The sequence below is a fragment of the Narcine bancroftii genome, chromosome 11 (genome assembly GCF_036971445.1).
Source record: "Narcine bancroftii isolate sNarBan1 chromosome 11, sNarBan1.hap1, whole genome shotgun sequence".
Classification (NCBI taxonomy): domain Eukaryota; kingdom Metazoa; phylum Chordata; class Chondrichthyes; order Torpediniformes; family Narcinidae; genus Narcine; species Narcine bancroftii.
Genome location: NC_091479.1, coordinates 59,523,712 through 59,536,174, shown reverse-complemented (window position 1 = coordinate 59,536,174; position 12,463 = coordinate 59,523,712). Strand labels below are relative to the sequence as shown.

General features: G+C 42.8%; 1 protein-coding gene across 1 annotated transcript in view; it reads left to right on the top strand.

Moving 5' to 3' along the window:
• htatsf1 (HIV-1 Tat specific factor 1) overlaps nt 1–11,670 on the top strand; it is a 41,115-nt gene extending 29,445 nt beyond the window's left edge. Inside the window, exon 9 of the mRNA XM_069902278.1 lies at nt 8,371–11,670. Within this exon, the coding sequence (XP_069758379.1) occupies nt 8,371–8,766 (396 nt within the window). The 3' untranslated portion in view covers nt 8,767–11,670. The remainder of the gene's footprint in view (nt 1–8,370) is intronic.
• Nucleotides 11,671–12,463: the final 793 nt, after the last annotated feature.

Below are 12,463 nucleotides of genomic sequence, written 5' to 3'. Positions count from 1 at the left end.
GGTGTCAGGTCCAGGTAACTCCATTTGACCTTCGGTGGGGAGGATGGACTAATTGGAAGGTGCCTTTACATGTGGGTAAATCTGACCTCATTTGAGATGGGGAAATTACTTTTAACCTGCTTGGTCCAGGTCCAGGTGCAAGCAAATAGAAACTCCTTTCTTCTGAATAGTTTTCTGTCCAACCTGTTGGATAAGCCTCCAGGTTACACAACTCCACTAATCTTTGTCATCCTTAAACTTACTAATGCACCCACCTACTTAATTACCTAGTTAAGTTATTTATATAGCACATTTTAAACCACTCACATTGACCGAAGTGCCGTACAGATCAAAAAGACATCACAACTAGGAAACTACTTAAAGTCCAGAATAAAATGGATACAAGAGGATAGAACACAAGGTAACATTCAGGTGCATGACGAGGACTCAAAACGCTGGTGAATAAAAGTGCATCTTCAATCTGGATATAAGAGTTGATGGAAGGGGCTGATTTGATAAGAGGAGGAATGTTGTTCCACAGTTTGGGGGCTGCAATAGTGAAGGAGTGATCTCCCCTGAGTTTACGATTGTGCCCTGGTTTGTCGACCTGAAGGGACTTGAAGTGGAATGAGGAGTTAGGAGATCCGTGATATAAGAGGGAGCTAGCCCATTAAGGGCTTTAACGACAAACAGAACTTTAAAATCAATTCTGAACCATACTGGCAGCCAATGTAGGGAGGACAGAATAGGAGCCTGGCTGCAGCATTCTGAATCAGTTAAAGACGGGATAATGAAGACTGACTAATCCCAGTATATAGAGAGGTAGAATAGTCTAAACGGGAGAATATAAGGGCATGGATAACTTTCTCAAGATCTTTAAATGAAAGGAATAATTATTTTGGCAATAGTGTGGAGCTGAAAAAAGCTAATTTTACTACTGCATTAACTTGTTTGTTGAACATGAAAGTGGAATCAAATATCACACCAAGGGATTTGACGTGGGTTTTGATGAGGGTGGATAAGTTACCAAGACTATTGGAAATAATTTTGGTAGAATTTGAGAGACCCAATAGGATAACATCAAATTTGCCCTAATTTACCTGTGAGAAGTTTTGAGCCATCCAACACTTTGTCCTCTAGACATTTAGTGAGGCTAGCTATCTTTGTTCGTTAGGTTTCAAGGGGAGATGGAGCTGAGTATCATCGGCATAGCAATGGAAAGAGATGTCCTGTTTTTGAATGATATGACCATGAATAAAGAAAAGAGAATGGGGCTTAGAATAGACCCTTGTGGGACCCCACAGAAAAAGGTAGCTGAGGAAGACGAAAATTTGGCCATATTAACTGAGAAAGTCCTGTCATTAAGATGGGATTTGAACCAGTTCAAGGCCGTGCCATTGACACCAACCCCCATACTGGGTGCGGTCTATTAAAATAGCGTGATCCACAGTATCGAACGCTGTGCTAATGTTCAGGAGAATTAGAATGGTGGAGCCACCTGAGTCAGTAGGCTGGACCACAGCACAATTGAAACATATTGGAACAGTCCCAGTAGCCAGGAAACTGTTAATAATAGGATGCTAGGACTAACTATGTCAAAAACATCCTTCAGGAGGGGAGCAGGGATAATGTAGAGGGTGCAGGTGGTTGGCTTCATGGGAGACACAATCTTTCTAAGGGTGGGTAGTGTGCTTGGGCTAAAATGGTCCAGGTTAGATGAACAGAACTGTGGTATAGTTGGGTTACGGAGTGGGGGGGGAAGGAAATAAGGAAATAATTTTCCTGATGCTCTCAATTTTGTCTATGAAGAATTTAAAAAATTCTTTGCATTTGATAAGGGACACATCTGAGTTGGTATTGGGTGTGGGAGCAATGACTGATTGATGGTACTGAACAGGACCTTGGGATTATTGGAGTTATTGGAAATTAGGTGAGCAAAGTATTTTGTTCTTTTCGCTTTTACTGCTTCCTGGTATATGTGCAAATTGTTTTTCAAATTTTCAAGGGAAATTTGTAGTTTATCCCGCTTCCACTTTTGTTCAGCTATCCTCCACTCCCTCCTCAGTGCCTTGGTGGTATTATTAAGCCAAGACGCAGTCTGAAGCTTAGGTTTTTTTCTTTAAGAGGGGCTACAGCATTCAGGATAGAAGAACAGGTGGTATTAAATGGGGTCTTAAGTTGAGGACGTTTCAATAGTGGAAGTATTTGGAGCCGCTATAAGGGCCTCTGAGAAGTTATTAGTAGTCCACAAGTTAATGTAACGGGAGTAGCATATAGGAAGAGGAGGAGTTGGGGGAGCAAGGCAGGGATAGGTCGAAAGTAACCGCTTATGGTCCAACACAAGTATCAATTAATACCAGGTTGTTAATTGATAAATCAGATGACAGATCTAGGTCGAGAGTATGCCCTAGCTTCAGAATGGCTCCAGTTGAAAGCAGTTTCAAGTTAAAAGACTCAACTAAATGCATAAAATCACTTACAAGGGGCTTAATTAGACAACACACATGGATATTGAAATCACCAAGAATCAGATTCGAAGTTGGGCATAGTGTTTGAGTCTACATATTGAGTGATAAAATCTTTGATATACAAGAACAATTAAAAGGGGGTGATGCATATCGCAATAACAGAGGTCCCAGCAGAGATCCCTGTGGAACATCACTGGTCTCCAATCACTTCCCTCTGTCTTCTCTGGGCCAGCCAAATGTGAATGGAAGCTATCAACTCATCTTGGGTCCTGTGTATCTCGACCTTCTTGTTTTCAAATCCTCAATGTCCTTTGCTGGCCGGTGTTCCCTGATACTGATAATCATGCCCTTCACCCTAACATGCTGCCCCTGAACTCTTCCCTATATCACTCTTTTAAAAAAAAAAGTCTCCCCTTGTTAGATATCTATTTATCTATAAATGGCTTATCCCAATCAACCTTTGCAAGTACCTGTCTCTTCTTCTTTGGCTTGGCTTCGCGGACGAAGATTTATGGAGGGGGTAAAAAGTCCACGTCAGCTGCAGGCTCGTTTGTGGCTGACAAGTCCGATGCGGGACAGGCAGACACGATTGCAGCGGTTGCAGGGGAAAATTGGTTGGTTGGGGCTGGGTGTTGGGTTTTTCCTCCTTTGCCTTTTGTCAGTGAGGTGGGCTCTGCGGTCTTCTTCAAAGGAGGTTGCTGCCCGCCAATCTGTGAGGCGCCAAGATGCACGGTTTGAGGCGTTATCAGCCCACTGGCGGTGGTCAATGTAGCAGGCACCAAGAGATTTCTTTAGGCAGTCCTTGTACCTTTTCTTTGGTGCACCTCTGTCACGGTGGCCAGTGGAGAGCTCGCCATATAACACGATCTTGGGAAGTACCCATTAAAAAGTATGCCATTAAAAGTACCCATTCCCCAACTTGTAGACCAGTGCTATAATTTTCCACAACTACCTCGGAACTAATGGAATTATGATCTGTTTCCCTATTGATTCACCAGCCTCATTCCCTCAGTGTAGCCCCTTCTTTAGTAGGGTCATCTATATACTGCTTGAGAAAACTTTGCTGAGCAGATTTAACAAACTTTGCTCCATTCAGTCCCTTTCCCTTATGACAGTCCCAGTCCATCTGTGTAAAATATTGATGTAGCTCCCTCAACAGTAAAGTATTTCTGATTCATTACTTCCTTCTTGTTTCAAACTTGTTACAATGGTTAATGCTTTACTCTGAAACCTCCCAAAGTTCCTCAGGAGCTAATATTTGAATAAAATCATTTCTCATTCTTCTAAAAGCAAAAGGCCCAACAACCTTTCCACATGAAACAACCCCTTAATCTCAGGAATCAACCTACTGAACCTTTCCAGAAATTATTCTAGAACATCTATATCTCTCCTGAGGTAAGGGTTCACACCTAGTCCTGTACAATTGAACCAAGGCTGTTAAAATAAAGGTCATCTACCTTCCTAATGACTTGTTGACCCTGCAGGCTAATCTTGTTTCATGCACAGTGGAACAGCAAGCAGAGCTCAAGTTCAAGCAGTCTGGGTCTGATTCTGACCCCAAGTGCTGTCTGTTTGGAGTTGATCCAACAGGGAGGGTTTCTTCCCACATCCCAAAGATATGCTGATATGTGAATTGGTCAATTGTGGGAAGGTAGCAGGAGAATCCGAGCTGTTGAGTACACGTGAGTGAAAAGATTACAGGGAGATAGATGGAAGAAATGGGAATCGGGGCTCCAGCATCGACTAAAGGGCTGAATGGCCATCAAGGAAAAATGTGAGGAAGGTTTTTTTAACCTGTTTAGTTTTCTTATCTCTTCCCAATCTGTGAACCTATTAAAAATCTTCACAATGGGTGGCACGGTTGGCACAATGCTATTATAGCGCCAGTGAGCAGGGTTCAAATCCACCACTGTCTGTAAGGAGTTTGTAAAATCTGTAAATGCTGTCTTTCTTTACAATTTGATACTGTCCTTGCTTTACTAAGTTTGCCACAGATGGATCATTCTTGTAGACTCTATTTCTCAAAGTCGTATATCTTGTAAATACTGGAATAAAAACCACCATATATAACCATATAACAGTTTACAGCACGGAAACAGGCCATGTCGGCCCTACGAGTCTGCACCAGTTCACTTGATCATCTCCACTAGCTACACCCCCCACCCCACTCTCCGCCCATAAATATTTAACTATATAACAGTTTACAGCTCAGTTTACAGTTATTTTTTAAACCCAGTCCTCTTCAAGTAATTTTGCCTTCATGCTTCGAACTCGTATTTTTAAAGTAAATGCTCTCTATATGTCATCATCGTTCGCCAGGCTGTGTTTCCTGGAAGTTGAGATTGTGTAGAATGTATTCTCCAGACTTTAAGAGAATAATAGAGAAGTCTTTAAAGGGCACAAAATTCTTCCAAGATTTAAGAAGGAGGGATGTTTCGCCCAGCTGAGGAATCAACAACCAGAGGTGTGGGTCAGAACCAGGACCAAAATGAGCAATTTCTTCAGTTGGCAATTAGTGAATCTTTGGAATTCTGTCCCTGGAATGACATTTGGTCATTGAGCCTGTACCAAGGTCTGGTTTATCCAAAGATTGGTAGATTTGTGGGTGGTCAGACAATTGAGGAGCATTGGTGCTGGTGAAAGGCAGTAGTGGATTGGCTTTGACCTTGATGAAAGCAAGCCAATTCAGAGGGCTGAATAGTTCACATGTGAATTTGTTTCTTCTCAAGGTAAATATAAAATTCTCACACTTCTCCAGAGAGAACCCATCTCTTATGAAAGTCTTATTATTCAAGATAGTGGAAGAGCCAGCCTATCGGTATAATCTGTACAATCCCTGGTTATCTGGTACTTCATTCTCCCAAAGGGTCGTGAAGGTTTATTTAAGAACTTCATTTCCAATTTCCTCAGTTGCCTTTATGTGGTGAGTTTGACCTCCCAGCCCTTGATGACCCTTCCTGACGGTACTATCCCCAGCCCTTGTTAACTCACGTGCTAACTGTTGTAGGATAGATTAGCTATAACCAAGCCAGTTATGCTCTCTGCTATACATCTACACCAACCTGCTGGCCACAAACATTCACAGTCTGATAACATCACAATTGTCTGATACCGCAACCAGCTGCCTTTGTTCAGGTGGAAGAAGCTCAGCAGGTCCAGCTGAAAAGTAAAGACAAAGATACAAAACCAACATTTTGGGCTTTAGCACTTTCTCAAAGTATGAGCAAAATGTAGACAGGTGCCTGAACAAAATGATGGGGTAGGGGGGGCAGGGGTAGGAGGTCAGGCCCACTAGTAAGAGGTAATAGGTAGATAAGGGAGGGGGGATGGGTCTGTAAATGGAGAGGGAAGGGATGGAGAACTGGAGGAATGAAGACAGAGGGATAGGGAAGAATGGGGAGTAGGTTAGCAGAAACGGAGAAGTCAATGTTCAGCGAAGCGATCTCCTAGTCTGCATCCGGTCTGTTCAACGAACAATGGGAACACTGGATGCAGATTTTTTAAAATTTAAAATGTACTTGCTTTCATAAGGGACAGTTTCTCTCTGGAGAAGTGTGAAAATTCTATATTTAGACATACTACACAGTAACAGGTCCTTTCTACCCACAAGCCTGTGCCATCAAATTTACCTCCAACCCTGGTACATTTTGAACGGTGGAAGGAAACCGGAGACCCTGAGGTAAACCTATGCGGACCCTGGTAGAATATGCAAACTCCTTATAGACAGCACAGGATTCAAATCCAATCCTGATCACTGGCACTAACCGCTACCAGCTCACATTCACACATGAAATGTTGCTTCACTTATCCACCTATTACCTCCTACCCTTTTTGTTGTCTTTGTGGAGCAATCCATGCTACAAGCCCACACAGGAAAGGCTCCTCAACTCTTTGTCCATTTAATTGATGGCGACATCGGTGTGGCCTTGTGCACTTGTGATGAGCTCGTCAACTTTATTTACGTTGCTGCTAACTTTCATCCTGACCTCATTTTAAATAGCAAAAATTTGGTCCATGTCCTGTGACCCTTTCCCCTTCTTCTCTTTGTTTCCATCTCGGGAGACACAAAGCTACCAGCTCCCACAAGTACCTCGACTACAGGGATTCTATTTGTTTCTCTTTAATTTCTCCATCTCTATCATATCTGCTCCCAAGATGAGGTCTTCCACTCCTCCCAAATGTGTGGCTTCCCCTCTGCCACCATCAACCCAGCCCTTAGCCGCATCTCCTCCATTTCCCACTCATCTTCCCTACCCTGGCTCTATCTGAGCCTAGATGCCACAAAAACATGATTCCCCTTGTCCTCAGATTCTGCATTGAACACATTATTCTCCACAATTTCCGTCACCTACAACGTTGTCCCACCACCAGACACATCTTCCCCTCTCCTCTCTCCGCCTTCTATAGAGGTCGCTCCCTTTGTGACTTCATCATCCGCTCATTCCTTCCCACTACTCGCTACCATGGCACCTTCCTCTATGGCCGAAGTAAGTGCCCACATCTCTCTCTCTACCTTTCTGAGCCCCAAATAGTGGTTCCAAATGATGCTACTCTTCCTTTTTGATTCTGCGGGAGCCATCTACTGCATCCAGTGCTTGCATTAAGGACTTTTCTACATTGGGAAGACTGGACACCATCTGGGAGATCATTTCGCCGAGCACCAGTGACAAGGTTCTCCCAGTGGCCAACCACTTCAGTTCTGCACTGCACTCTCATGCTGGTATGTCTTTTATTGGCATTGTTCTGTCAACCCAAGGCCACCCATAAAATGGAGGTGCAAAGCCCAATTTTCCATCTGGGCCCTCTCCAACCCGATGGCATTATCATTGGCTTCTCTGGATCCTGCTCGCCCACCTCCCCATGCTCTCTCTCTTCCCCATCCCTCTGCTTTCCTCCAGCTCTCCATCTCCTTTCACAGTGATTCCCCCTTCCCCTTGTTTGTTGTTGGACCCTCCCTTTTCCACCTCTTGTCTGTGGGCTTGTTCCCCTCCCCCCACCATTTTGTTCATGTGTCTGCCTAGATTTTGCTCCAGACTGAAATGTTATGTACCTTAATTTTTGCTATTTAAAATACACTTCTTGATTTGCTGACTTTCTCCAGCATTCTGTTTTTACTTCAGTCGCTGTGTCTGCAGACCTTGTGTTTTACTGCCTGTACCCAAGTGCATTCTTTCTCGTGAAATGATGATTGCTTTGAGTTTAGTTTCTTGGTTGGCTCATGAGCATTGTGTCATGGTAATGCATGATTTCACGTTGGGAAGCAGGAGGAATCCATCTGGTCACCGTCCCTATTCAACCCTGGTCACTGAAGCTGTGAGTGCCCTCCTGAGCCAGCTTAAATATCACGTGATGGTATTGAGGTACATTTCATTAATACATAGCTGCCTAAGGATCAGAGACCACGACCTCAACTTTCATGGCAAAGTAATGGCATTTTTATAATGCAGGGTTAGGCAAAAGTTTAACATGAGAAACTTTCATAAATATCCCTTGAAAATATTTTCCACCTACTTCATGGACCCAATTGATGAGTGTAAATAGTATGTTTTGGTATTAATATGTTTTGAATCTGTACTCAGGACAAGTGTGACATTATTCTGGAGTGCTACTTGTCCAGACAAGGAAGTGACCACTGTTTTGAAATCAGTTGCTTCACCTTCATGAACTTTGTCAGCATGAGACTATGCATGTTGCCTGGCCGCACTCTGGGAAACGGCCCAGCACAACCCTGGAGCCAGGGTTAATGGTGAAGCTGACAATGAGCCTCTACTTGTTATCCTCTGCTTCCACTCACTTATTTAAAAAATGGATCTCCCAGGTTTTCAGTGAAAGATCTGTCCGTATATTTTGCAGTTGGACATAAGGGGAAACTCTCATTTTAGCCAACCGGCAAACATTTGTTAAATATCATTTTGATTTCTAGATCGAAGAGACTGTAAAGGAAAGAGAGAGTCGAATGAAATCCTGGGAGTCGTTTTTGGAAGACGTTCCATCCACTGTTAAAGTGGATGACCAGAAGGCAAGTGGCCAAGCGCTGGGAGGATTGTCTGTTCCCCCAGAGGATGGGAAGCAAGCTTCAGAAGCTCCAGTGGACTGCTCTGCTCTTTCACAGAACACTGCAACTCCATCAGTAGACAGTTCAGCACCCTTTCAGGGCACTGGACATCCGTCAGTAGACTGTGTGGTACCTACAGAGATCAATAAACTAGAAGATGTGAAACCTTCCACAGCTGAAGTCGAAGGGACAGAAGATTGGAATGAGGAAAGTTTATCAACAGACAGTAGCTTAGATGGAAGTGATACAGAAGAGGCCCCTTGAATACTTGTAAATGATTTTGCTTTATGGCTGTTTAGTCATTTTTATCTGGAAGATTATCCATAATACAAACGCACAATGATGAGGGGCCATTAAAGCCCCACTGTCCCACACAGCTGACATCCTGCGGTGACATTGTCTTGGAGAAGACAATGTACATCCTACCACAAAATCTTAGAGAATGCAAGACAAAACATACTTAAAACTCGGGCTTGTTGTAAAAGCTTTAGGATGGGGCTTGGGAATAGAGAAATGGACTGCTTAATCAAAGGAGTCTAAACAAATGCTCCTACCCTTGGGTAGTGGGCAAAAGATTTCTAGAGGTTGGAGACACCCAGGAAATGCAGATGCTGGAACCTGGAAGTAAACACCATCTTGTTGGAGGAAGGTAGCAGGCTAGAGCAGCAAAAGTGGTATAAAAGCCCCTTGTTAAGATGCATCCACATTCTGGAAGAAGGGCTCCAGCTCAAAACATCAGCCATTCTTTGTCCTCCGCTGCTGCTCGACCCTCCAGCAAATTGTGTTGAGATTTTGATTTCTGAGGGGATGTTTAGGGATGAAATTGGATTTACAGCAGATGAACTGGAGGTAATATCCTACCTCAAGTCGATCTGATGATGCTCTCTAAAATAAATGGATGTAGAGAGCTGTTGTCCATGTTTTAACTTCATATTTTCTTTGAACACGTTTTTTAAACCCAACCAGCAACTGACTTGATAGAACAGGATCAATTCTAATAGCAATGGCCTGCTTCTTGAGTTCTGCTCCTTGGTCAAATCTGGAAGCAGCATCAAAACCTTTTCCCAGTTTTTGATTTGAACACAGGACCATACACTACTTCTTTTCAGTTATAAACTGTGTGTTGAATGGATCAAATCAAAATTACCAAGATGCAGGTTTTTGTTTTACCACCTGAAAGATGTGGAGAATGAAAATGATTTATTAAGCCTTTCAAGAATTTTCTGTTCTCATTAAGGAAGTGGATTTTGATAGAAAATGAATCACTAGTTCATGTAGATCAATGATTTTCAAACTTTTTCTTCCTTTCCATGTACATCCCACTTTCAGTAATCCCTACGCCATCGGTGCTCTGTGATTAGTCAGGGATGGCTTACGGTGGGATATGGGTGGGAAGGGAAGGTTGAGAATCACTGCTCTACACCCAATTGTGTCTGAAATATTTTGCTTGAGAAAAATTGTCCTTGGCCGATTTCCTTTGGAGTTATGAAACCGTGCACATAACAAGTCAATGAAGTATGATTAAAACAGCGGTTTTCAAACTTTTTCTCTCCACCCACATACCACCTTAAGCAATCCCTTACTAATCATAGAGCACCCATGGCATAGGGATTACTTTAGTGGTATGTGAGTGGAAAGAAAAAGGTTGCGAGCCACTGCTGTAGATGAATTCATCCAATGTCTCTAGTTGAGTGCTTATATACTGTACTTTGGATTAATTCCTTCACCTCCTGTGATTATTGTAATTGCTTATCACATTTTTAATTTTATTTGGACTTCAAATTTATACCAAGTTTTGTTCTGCATTGTTTTCATTTGCTGATTTCATTTAGTTGCCTTCACATTGTATTTCTGCATCAGGAATTTGCGATATGCCACCGGAGACACAAGTTTTTTTTAAACTATGTACTTGGAAGCAATTTCCGTGCATCTGTTTCCATCCACGCTCACTGAATGTTTTCATGGTTAGAGCATCAAAACTTTTATCATGTGCAGAACTTTGATATGAAAGGCAATTTAAAAATCATCAATTGTGAGGAATGGCCATCTTATCCTTTTAGAAATAAAATATTGGCAAGTAGTTAATAATTGGTAAACTTTGATTTGCAAAGTGAAAAATAATAATTAGATATTTAGATGCATTTTCAATGCAACTTGTGACCATTAGAATTCTGGAAAGATTGCATCATTATCCCATCTCCCCCAGCACACTTCTTGAACCGTGTTTGTAACATCCTGCTTGAAAGACCTATTGGTGACAGTCCTGGAACCTTGCTTGTTTTGTTTAAATATTCTACAGTATTTGCTAAAACTGAAATGTAAGATTATTTTGCCATTTAAAAATAATAATCAGATATGAACATCAGGAATTGGCTAATTGAAAAACTCAAATGTCCTCTTTCCTTTATAAATGATTCCCTCCACTGTATTTCCTCCATTTCTTGTTCTTCTGCCCTCAGACAGAATAAGGGTAGAGTCCCTGGTGTCCTCTCTTTCCACTTCACCAGCCTCCACATCCAACACATTATCCAACATTATGGTCAACTTCACTACCAGCTTCTCTGATTTTTGCCGAGATCAGCCTCTCTGAGACTCACTTGTCTGTTCTTCCCTCCCCATTCACCCTTCCACCCTTATAGACACTTCCCAAGTACAAAACCTGGCCTTGCACCTTCCCTGTCACCTTCCACTCTTTAAAAAGCTGTGTACTGAGCTGGCAAGTTTCTTTTCCAAAGATGGGATTTGGTGAGAGGAGGACTAAAAAATGCTGGTAAAAGGTGACTGTAACTAAGTAATTGGCCAATAAAAGGAAGGGAAGCGGAAGTGGAGTGGCAAATATGAGTGAGATTTGGATGCTTCACAGGGAACCAGGTAAGACCCTTAATCCTTCCTCTTTAAACCACTCAAACATACTTGGAAATAAGCCAGGTTACTGGCAACTGAGGAAGTAAATAAAATACACCAAATTACACCCAGTTGAATAAAGTAGGGATGCAGGTCGGATAATGGGCTGCAAGGTGTGGGAGCTCGGGGGGCCCCTGTGGTTCCAGGTGCTCAATCTGCAGTATATCAGGCTTCATCATCATGAACAAGTCATATTGCAAACATTCATATTATAACCATCTTACAACATCACTATAAAAAAATAAAAATAATAGTGCACGAAAAGTAAGGCCGTGTCTTTGGTTCATTGATTATTCAGGAATCTGATGGCAGTGGGGAAGAAGCTGTCCTTGTGCCACTGAGTGCTTGTACAACGGTAGCAGAGTGAAGAGGCTGTGACCTGGGTGGTGGGGGTCTTTGAGGATAGAGGCTGGATAGAGTTAAGTCTGGTGCCTGTGTTGTAGGCTGAGTTAACAAACCTCTGGAGTTTATTCTTGTCCTGAAAGTTTGTGCCTCCATACCAGGCAGTGATACAACCAGGCAGAATGTTCTCCACGGTGCACCTGTAGAAGTTCACAAGAGTCTTTCAAACCGCCTCAGACACCTCACAAAATATAGCTGCTGGTGAGCCTTCTTTGTGATTGCATCAAGATGGAGACTCCAGGACAGATCCTCGGAAATGTTGACACCCATGAATTTGAAGTTCTTGACCCTCTCCACTCCTGAGCCCTTGATGAGGACTGGGTCATGTTCCACTGACTTCCTCTTGAAGTCCACAGTCATCTGGTTTTACTGACATTGAGCGCAAGGTTTTTGTTATACCATTCAATGAGTTGATCAATCTCTTCTGTCCGCTTCCTTATTTCCGTCTGTGATTCTGGCAACAACTGTGGTATCAGCAAACGTAGATGGCATTGGAATTATGCCTGACCCCACATTAGTGGGTGTAACGAGTAGAGCAGTGGGCTAAGTGTTGGTGGCTCGAGGAACTCTGGCTTAAAGCTCATGACCTGGAAACTGAGCTTCAAACACTGCGACCCATCGGGGAGGGTGGAGTTACCAGGACTCTGTTTCAGAA